General features: G+C 32.9%; 1 protein-coding gene across 4 annotated transcripts in view; it reads left to right on the forward strand.

Annotated features, from left to right (window-relative positions):
- Nucleotides 1-1,128: 1,128 nt before the first annotated feature.
- The window catches only part of LOC130052147 (uncharacterized), a 23,196-nt gene continuing 13,721 nt past the window's right edge, over nucleotides 1,129-10,603 (forward strand). The window contains exons 1-4 of one of the 4 annotated variants that reach the window (XM_056156300.1): nucleotides 3,968-4,013; nucleotides 8,038-8,120; nucleotides 8,261-8,282; nucleotides 10,598-10,603. The exon at nucleotides 10,598-10,603 is cut by the window's right edge and continues 126 nt beyond it. Coding sequence is in view for 1 of the 4 variants with exons in the window: in XM_056156296.1 (XP_056012271.1) it covers nucleotides 3,941-4,013; nucleotides 10,598-10,603 (79 nt within the window). In the remaining 3 variants the exon portion in view is untranslated. Of the gene's footprint in view, nucleotides 1,472-1,530; nucleotides 1,593-3,938; nucleotides 4,014-8,037; nucleotides 8,121-8,197; nucleotides 8,283-10,597 lie in introns of those variants that run through there. The other 3 variants (XM_056156296.1, XM_056156298.1, XM_056156299.1) reach the window with 3 other exon arrangements.

Genomic DNA, 10,603 nt, shown 5'->3' on the forward strand with positions numbered 1-10,603 from the left:
AATTCATTTTTTCTTTCTTTCCATGGACCCAGAAGTTTGGGTAGAACCTGGATCAATTTTACATCACATGTAAATGACAAAATAAAGATATTGAACAATAATCAATCTCATAATTCCTATAAAGAATACAAAAGTAAGAGTAGAGCAAACATAGACTCCGGGACATACCAGAAGTAGAATTGAGTGTCTAGGAGGAGTAAGCATCCTCTGTTGAAAGTTCACACTTGCTGTGAGCCCTATATATTAATAGGTAAATGGAGTAATCCGTAGTAAACATTAGGGTGTAAAGAATGGCATAACAATTGGTATTAAACACGTCAGACAGCATGGAACCTAATGGCAGGTTATATTTGTGAATTAAATCATTAATTTGTGAAATGCTGACTTTGAATAAGACTTTTGAAACCCCTGCAACATAAACATATCTGTCAGTAGCTTAACTTGGTTTAAAAACTTATCATGCTCAGAACATGCTTTTGTGTATTGAATTAGTTGAGAGACATAAACACTATATGCAGGTGATAGTGGAATATTGCTACATAATTTATATATATGATATAGAAGCTGTTCATACTCGTCCCATTTGTCATAAAGTTGAGTTCTTGGTTAAATTTGCTGTTAACAGCTATGTTCAATAAAATATCCATGTACATGTATGAAGTTGAAGTGGAAGACTGTGGTGTCTTTTATTTCAAGTTCACTGGGATATATCAAATCAACATAGGAATGAAATTGAGTATTTTAACAAATGAAATGTCGACATCTGTCAAGTTGATCCAAGCCACATCAAGATATTTTTCTCTTTTCATGTAGAAGTTTTTGAATAAATTTTCCCTTGTAAGAATACAAAAATAGGTAAGCTAATAAAGGACCTGATCAAATCTAAATACATTTGAATATAATTAAGGAATATTTTTTAAAAAGAATCTTCTCAGTAAGGCATGTGCAATACCATGTTATGTAGATTCAAGTTCAGTTTTTAAGACTTATGCTTGGTTGAGGTCAAAATTTGTCATGGGATTGAAGAGGGTTCATCAAGATCTTTTAAAATTCTTCCCAAGAACTGAAGAACAGGAGGGAAGGTGGCTTGGGTGAGCATTGTGACCCATGGGCCTTTTGCTTAGTATTTCATCCACTTACCAGTGAGCTCCTGTGCATGTGCATTTGGGAGAATATTGCTTCATGTACAGTACTGGTATATACTCGCTTAATAAGGTTCAAGGCATTCGTGAGCAATATTTCATCGATTGTTACTTTTTCCACCAAGAAAATTTCAGGATTATGTCTCGTTATATCCAGATCTATATTGATTTATTGCAATACATGTAGATCTGGCAAGGATTACCTGACTCTTAATTGGTTTCTATGGAAACTGGTACACTGAAGAAGAAAAAAAGACAGGCTATAAGCAAATTTGTATGCCAAAAATCTACATAGATTTACGTCTTCGTTTGGGATACGGGATATTACGGTATGTATTTAATTGGTTTTATTCTTATGTTGCATTCGTAGTCAAAGAAGAGTTTTATCTCATGACCTTTTATTATTAACGTGCCAGGAAACAATTTTGCGAAGATTGAGAGTTTCGTCGTTGAGGTAGCAGGGGACAGTTTCGCACTATAGGCCCGGTCAACTTTTTCAAAAAATGGAATTGCCCTGTATTTGAAGTGATATTACATGTGTAAAAATGTATACAATAATTTTAGGATGCATGTCAAATGTAGCTGAGTGCTTAGTAAAAATGTTGATATACAACATGTAGGTGTCACCATGATTCCTAGCATATAGATGGGTGCAAATACGAAACTAAGACACGTGGTCAGTTGCTGAAGAAATTCCGGTGAAAACATGCAGGGTCTAGCAAAAGGTCTGTAGCTGTGAGGGAAGGTGGATGGCCCCATATGAGAGGTAGATTTTTGAGAAGGGCAGATAGGGTTCTTGATTGTGCACAGTGTCTAAATCCCCATGTTTGGTACTGTGATGGTGTGGGGGTGGTGCGGATTAGCCCAAATGAGGGAAAATCAAAGCAAAAAAGGGGAACCTGCTCAGAGCATGTTTTGTGCACCAGCACCAGTATTTATAGATTACATGTAATTTAGGGTCACAATTTATTAACTACACTAATATGAAATACAAGTATTGACATAAAAGGGAAATATGATTTTTCATTAGTCTGTCATAATCTGACTTTGGTGTATACCCCCTATCCACATGTTTCAAAACCAAAGAAACTGTCCCCTGCCACCTTTAAGAGAATGGCATTTTTTGAAACCCATGGAATTCAGTCAATTTCATTAATATTATCAAGATAAATGTATTAGATATGTAATACAACTCTTTATTTCAATAGATGTATCACATTAGTGTCACAATGGTAGACAACAGAGTCAAGGGGGGTAAGCTATGCTTTAGTACTATGGAAAACCAGAATCTGGTCAAGTATCATAGTGACATGTAAGTACATGTAAATAAGCTTAGTGGTTAAAATAATGTTATTTGGGGTACTTCATATACTGTGTATTCTTTTTACATAGATTACATGTAGTTTTACATGTTCTACATGTAATTAACAAATTGTACTGATTGACAGGTCTCAGGTACAGTAGATCACATTTCTTCTCAGCACCATGATACATATTTATGAAAAAATACTTGCAGATAGAGAAATAAGTCATTTTAGAGACATTTTGTACACAAAAAACACAGTTAACACCATTTTCTCATTTATGGGTGGTACTTGTAAACAAGCCACCTCCCCTTTGACATTTGACTGAATTGCATGAATCTTTAGTTTTCACTATTAGGATGGCATAGAATAGAATGTAAGAAGAGAACAGGTATTCAAAATCTTGTTGGGGAGTTGTTTACTTAATTAGAGCATATTTCAGGTCTATACATATACAGTATGTAAAGAAGTAGACAGTGAAGTTGGAAATTTTCTTGATTTTAAGAGCAGTTATGTCCCTTTATCTCTCTCTAATCCATCATTTTCTACACAGGTTCTCATGATTACATGTTCAGCATGTAGCACCACATATAAGGTCACTTTTACCATAGATACAATATACTTGTAATATTATTTGTTAGGCACAGGGATCTTACTCGAACACTCTCATCACTCTAAAATGACAACATCATACACAGAAATGTAGGGTTTTTAAATAATTTTATTGCGTACACATTTAGGGCGGTCGACATGATGTATTGGTGTAGTTTCACTCAGAATAAGTCAGATTTGTCAAAAATGGGAGTTGACGTCAATGACATGAGATGTCAGAATTCTTAAAGGTAGCAGGGGACAGTTTCGCACTATAGGCCCGGTCAACTTTTTCAAAAAATGGAATTGCCCTGTATTTGAAGTGATATTACATGTGTAAAAATGTATACAATAATTTTAGGATGCATGTCAAATGTAGCTGAGTGCTTAGTAAAAATGTTGATATACAACATGTAGGTGTCACCATGATTCCTAGCATATAGATGGGTGCAAATACGAAACTAAGACACGTGGTCAGTTGCTGAAGAAATTCCGGTGAAAACATGCAGGGTCTAGCAAAAGGTCTGTAGCTGTGAGGGAAGGTGGATGGCCCCATATGAGAGGTAGATTTTTGAGAAGGGCAGATAGGGTTCTTGATTGTGCACAGTGTCTAAATCCCCATGTTTGGTACTGTGATGGTGTGGGGGTGGTGCGGATTAGCCCAAATGAGGGAAAATCAAAGCAAAAAAGGGGAACCTGCTCAGAGCATGTTTTGTGCACCAGCACCAGTATTTATAGATTACATGTAATTTAGGGTCACAATTTATTAACTACACTAATATGAAATACAAGTATTGACATAAAAGGGAAATATGATTTTTCATTAGTCTGTCATAATCTGACTTTGGTGTATACCCCCTATCCACATGTTTCAAAACCAAAGAAACTGTCCCCTGCCACCTGATGTCGATGATAATACACACAACTGAAGTGTTTCCTAGGCTTTTCAGTAAATTTAGACATAAATTTTGTAGAGGTGAGTTTTCAGTGATTGTAAGCTATGGGATTCCATATCAAACTGAATGTGGTTGTAGTGAAATGAGTTGTCAAAATGCATGGATTCGATAATATTCGAAAACGTGTCGCCTTTCGGGCATGTTATAAACAGTTGCTTGAGTCATAACATATGTTGATTATTTCTATTTGTCAACTCCTGCTGGTAACATCCAAATATTTAAAGATTTTTCATATGAATGTAATAGGAGGGGTTGTCAGACCGTTTTGACACACTTGAGAATATTTATATTGATTTCTGAATTTCGCACCTTGACTGGGGTAAGACTAAAGGCCGGAATGGAGGTAGTGGTACTCAAAAAAGTACCTATATCTCCGCTAATACTCATTATATTTTTATTCGGTAAAAAATCCCATAATCTTTCAGAATTTGATAAGATATTAACATTTCATTATTGATAAATATTTTTTTATTTGGTAAAATTTCCCATATGGTTTTATAAAACGACTCCCATATGACCTCTCCATTTTCTTCCCATATTTTCTCATTTCAGCAGGATTTTCAAACACTTTCCAGCAGATAAATACAACTCTTTTTATATTTTCTAAATGGTCTTGCCCTATGCTGTATGGGAAATTTTACCAAATAAAAAAATATCAACTATAACAGGATTTATAGTAAAATATTTGATACCCATTCTTCTATTATGGAACCAACTTTTTTCGATCACTGCTCATTCCGGCAGGGATTTCTATTAGTTGTCATCTTAGATTTTAAAATTGTTATATATATTCTGAACGGTGTTGCCCCGTAGATTGTGGGATTTTTTACTGAATAAAAATATGAATAATGATGAGTATTAGCGGAGATATATATATAGGTACTTTTTTGAGTACCACTACCTCCATTCCGGCCTTTAGACCTGCCCCCTTGACTGGCTTGAGTCAACTGTAATGATTACAATGATGTCTATTAAAGGACACATCGCATGTTTTTAAACTTTTTAATTTTTTCAGCAAAATTAATTCATTTCATGCCTAAAACTACTTTACATGTGTTTTAAAAGAAACAGTTTGCGTAGTTTTCGAGTTTGAAAGCGATGAAATTCAAATCTTGCGATATGCATATTTTCTTCGATATTTTACGCGCCATTATCTGTGACGTCATATGCGACCTCGAGCGAGAAGATTTGAAAACAGTTGTTAGCCATTTCATTAACAGATTAGATTTAATTGACAAACAAACAATTATCACATTAACGGCTTGTAAATAACACTGCATTAGGGTGTTTTGTGCCGTTTAAGGGTGTACATGCTGTCAGTAGAGAGGCTTTGGACTGTGTTTTTTTTCAATTTTCGAAGGAAGGTATGAGGGACAAGACGTGAATATTTTTTGTCGGCACAACGACTTTGCCATAAAAAAACCAGTAGAATTTGTCCCTGTACTTTTTTAAACAAGCACTTGGACAAAGACGTAGATAAACTGCGAGAAAATGGTTCTATCAAAGCTACCCACTGTTACATATAGGCCTACGGCTTATGCTTTCCGTTCTGCTCTCAAATTCAATACACACACGCACCAACTGACCTTCACCTTGTAACACCATATAGGCAGAACTTCGCTAGCAGTGTCTACCAACTGGTAGTTTTAAAAAAGAAATTTGAAGATAAAAGATAATTGAACTTTCAATTATAAATAATGAAATATGATATTTCCCAACTTTGAATTGAATTATAATGCTTTCATTTTTTTTTTTAAGGAACGCGTACGTGTTTACAATGTAACGTACAGCACGCCGCGCTCCCACTTCCTAAGTAACAACGTGTAGATAACAAAAAAATAATGATTAATAAAATTGCTTGAATAAAATAATCTAAAAGTATTGGGATTTTCACCATAAGTTTGATAATTTTTATTATTATTTTTTCTCTCGAAATGCACCCGTGACAGTAGGCCTAGTTGTCAATGATACATAATCGTATCATAATTTAGATCTAACTTCTCCAAAATAAATTTAATAATAATTGCACTGTTTATTTTCAAAAAGCAACAACGCTAATTACAGTTCTTTACAGAAATGACATTACCATATTGTGTTTAGACAGTGATCCCATGTAGGCCTAAACATTATTTACTCGCAGATTTCATACTCGCTACATTTGGGTCGCTATTTGTATGCACTGGTGGTTAAAAGATATAAGACTCGGGAAATTTGTTAACATCGAAATAAATGTTATCCATGGTAAATTTATTAGGCCCCTAAAACCCGAGTTTTTAAAAATATCTAACACTACTTTTACAACAAGTTGATCGACGAAGGTCGCATATGACGTCACTGTACCATGTGACTACCTATCTAATTAACTAGGCTTTTTGAAATCGGGGCTTAGATTTAAGTCCGTATTGTGGCTAATTATCGCAATACTTCAGCGAACGAACTATTACAATTAATTTCTATAAGCATAAGGAAGACAAAATGCATATAATTTTGTATACTTTGAAAACACGAGATGTGTCCTTTAATAACATATATAGGGGGGAAATGAATAAAATTTCATACAATACTGATGAGGAAAAAATCCTGTCTCTGACCATAAAGTTTTATAATAATGAAAAACCTACCCCCAACTTAAGATAGGAACAAGCTTTCTTTAAATGTGTAATTAAAAGATTTATATAGTGCCCTATCAACACAAGAAAAGATAATATAAAATCGATGTGCACATACATGTGAATAAAATATTCATAGTGTCAGAATTAAATTACATGATTATTATTATTAATATATAGCACCTTATGTAATGATATGATAACCCTAATAACATATGACACAATTTAAAACAACCCTTAGGAATAATTAGATACATAGAAAGGACATAAGTATAATAACAAACTACAGGTTTTTGTTGTTGTTTTTTAACTGCACTGTAAGAGCTGTATGTAAGAGCACTAAGTATTTGAAAATAATTAAAAATAACAGGGTAAGGTCTAAGAAAATGGAAACCCCTTAAATTACTTTTTACCTAACTTTTAGGTTTTGGGACTAAAATAATTATCAGAGGGAGACAAGGACTGGTGCAACCTGTTCAATACCTAGTAAGCCTGAATCTAAAGTGAGATATTTACAGGAAGTTAATGCTTTTTAAGTCCCCCAACTGACTAATGAAAATCAGGGTATTTAAATTAAATGGAGATGAAATAAAATCATAACTTGGAATCTAATGAATAGAATACTGAGGGTATAAACTTTATATATATTCAGTATGAGATTTGCATACGGATGATTAAATTTCAAGGATTCTTTTACCTTTTGAATCCAGCCCTCAAGTTTGGGAAAAATAGTGATATTTGATTGAAATTGGGGAATTTGTTTCATACAAATAAATAAGAAAAACAAGCAAAAAGTTAACCATTTGATATTTTATTATCAATGTGGCTGGCTTAAACAAGCTTTAATTTCCGGTCTTTGGCAGAGAAAATACTTCCACAATTTTTTTGCAACAGAGCGGCACTGAGGTTGGATGGCCCCTCATGGCATATATTCTCATCAAAGCATCCATCATTTGGGAATTTTTAGGCCTCATTTTGGGAAAAACACCTGCTTTTCAGCATTGAAAATGGGACCGAAGTTCGGTCATCTACAGACCCTTAAAAAATCCCTGAATGTATTTTAAACTTGGCATTTGATCCGCCTATTCATTACATTTAACACCAGATAAATAAATAATGCAGTGCATTGTGACGTCATATCAACAAGTACAAGTTAAAGTATCAATTTTCAAACAATTTATTTATCATTTATCTTCAGGTTTTTTTTATGAAGTACTCACTTTCATCATGGTTTACTTATTCTAACAAAAAATAATGAGACAGTTTCATGGTTGACTGCACTTCTTTAATTATGTCTTCACTGTTCCAGGGGGAGACACTGTTTTTTTGTACTTTCTGTCCGTCTGTCTGTTACAAAATTTGTGAATGCTTCTCCTCCTGTATGGCTTATCAGATGGACTTGAAACTTTGTACAGTGCTTCATTGTCATTTGTAGATATGCATAGTGTCAGTACAAGAGGATCCAATTGTCATCCTTAAAGTTATAGTGGATCAAAGAGTTGAGGAGGATGTAAAATAGTCTGTGGACACTTCTCCTATATGGCTTATCATATATGGCTTATCGATTAGCATTGAAATTTTGTACATTATTTCAGAATCATTTAATGATGTTCACATTGTTCTGACCCAGTGATCTAATACTTTCCTACACTTTACAGTGATAAAAGAGGAGTGTTTAAGGTAATTTATTTAAGGTAATTCCACCCTTCTAGAATTATAGGTTTAATCTTATATTTCATTGTTGATTCTTCAATCGACAGTACATTTATACATGTATCAACGTCAGAAAATAACAATTTTCCTTAAACAGCATAATCAAAGTTTCACAAAAACTGGCTGAAACGATATAATAGTATTCATAACAATTTCATGAAACTGTTTCTTTAAAAAATATATACAAAATGTTTGTGAAAATTGAAGAAAATCAATCAAATAATGGACTTAATAAATAATTTAACAAAACAGAGTTATTGCCCTTGGATTCAATATCTTTAACATATAATTGATTATTCATAAAAAAACTTAGACTTTTGAAATATTTTATGGTGAATAAGATTTTTTACAATAACTATTGAAAAAGGCTCCAACAAAATTTTTTTTCCTGTCATGCATAAATCTTGTAAAATCATAATTGACTTTGGGAAATCTTATGACGTCAGAGGAGGGTGGAACTACGTTAATAGTTTTTTTTTCATATACAGGGGTATATTCGCTTTCCTACTGGTACTTCAGCATCAAAGTTATACAACAATGGCATTATAGTCACATCGATGTTGAATCTTGTCTCCATCTTTTTCCTCAATGCACAAAGTGCTGTTTATAATGTCTCTGTTTCTGCCCATGCTTTCTCTTCCATACCATGCAGTACATTATGGGGAGGAAGGGGGTGTAATTTGGAATACTTTCCATGTGGGGAACAGGGGAGACATTTGTTGTTAACAAAACAAATTTATATTTCTTGTACTATACTATTTCCTGTACAATGAGCAAGATTGGTATTTAATTGGCAAGAAGTGGTTGCAAGCCAGTACATGTAATAATAAAAAATAGATAAAAGTGGGCTATCTATGGCACTGAATTCACTTACATGCCAGCATAGTTCAGGACTGAATCTGGATTCTATCAAGATCGATGAACAGACTAGTGTTCAATTTGTAGTAAATTTCATCTGGCAATTGTTTTAATAAAGCCGTCAAGGATTACATGTTTGTGTACTTATAAGTATATGCAGATGTCCATGTTATTGTTGTATTTACCATCCCATCAAAATTTTTGAATGAAAATGGCTATGAAATGTTCGTTCAGATTTTCTTTATAAAGGTTTACGTTTAGTACCATGATAAGCTTTTGTAAGACGACAGGTAGATTCATTGTTACCGAGATCTCCCTAATAACACTTTGATTATTTGCTATTACAAAACTAAGATTACAGGAATATGTAGACATCTCCAGCAGAATCATGCAATGCACACTGGTAGGTTTATGACACCATGGTGATCAAGATTAAAGACTACACCCACATGTTTTTGTATGAGAGTAAACATGATGTGCCTTGTCTAATGATGTCAGAAAACATCTATTTTGGCATAGAAACAACAAAACAACCATGGATTTTGTATGATAATAATACAGTGTTTATTACATATAAATCTGGTTGTTTACACGGATTTCTGACGGTATACAGTAACATGCATTTGGAAGTGTTTTCCCTTTATTTACAAAAAGTTTTTAAAAAAAAACAACAAAAAACATGACATATGAATCATATATTTTTCACATTACTACCTTATTCAGGCAGTTTCCCCTCGCAAAAAAATCATAAGATGTTTTCAAATTTTTCCAACTAGATTAAGTGATTAAATCTTTATTTCAACTTTATAAAAAGAATTAAATTTGTAATAAATGTTTTAAGAAAGACCTATTGCATCAATAACATCTTGATAAAGAAAACAATTTGGACAGTAACAAGATATGTTTTTTTCATTATTAATATAAACAAGAATTTTTAAAAGGTTGTATTAATGTCAATTTCATGACATGCATGCCATGTTGCATAGTTCAAAGTGTTATGTGAAAAGTTCTAAGTTATTGTTACAAAACATCAATAGTTTTATATATTTATATATATAGTTTGTAAAAAGTATTCAGTATTTGATACAGTAATTTGATCCAATAATAAAATCAAGAAACACAATTAAAACTCAAATAACATTTCACTGTTAGCGCTAACAGTGAAATGTTATTCGAGTTTTAATTGTGTTTCTTGACTTTATTATTGGATATATATATATATACATGTATATATATATATATTATAAAAAATTTATATGGAAGAAATCAACATTGAAAAAATCCTAGTATCCTAAACTGAAGATAATTTTTCCCATATCGATTTGACATTAACTTGAGTAGCATTCAAAATGTGTGTGAAAAACACTGTTGTGATTTAAAAGTATACATGTAATACTTTGTAATCCTATTTGATTTTTTTATAGAATTTT

Source organism: Ostrea edulis, chromosome 2 (genome assembly GCF_947568905.1).
Source record: "Ostrea edulis chromosome 2, xbOstEdul1.1, whole genome shotgun sequence".
NCBI classification, from domain to species: Eukaryota; Metazoa; Mollusca; class Bivalvia; order Ostreida; family Ostreidae; genus Ostrea; species Ostrea edulis.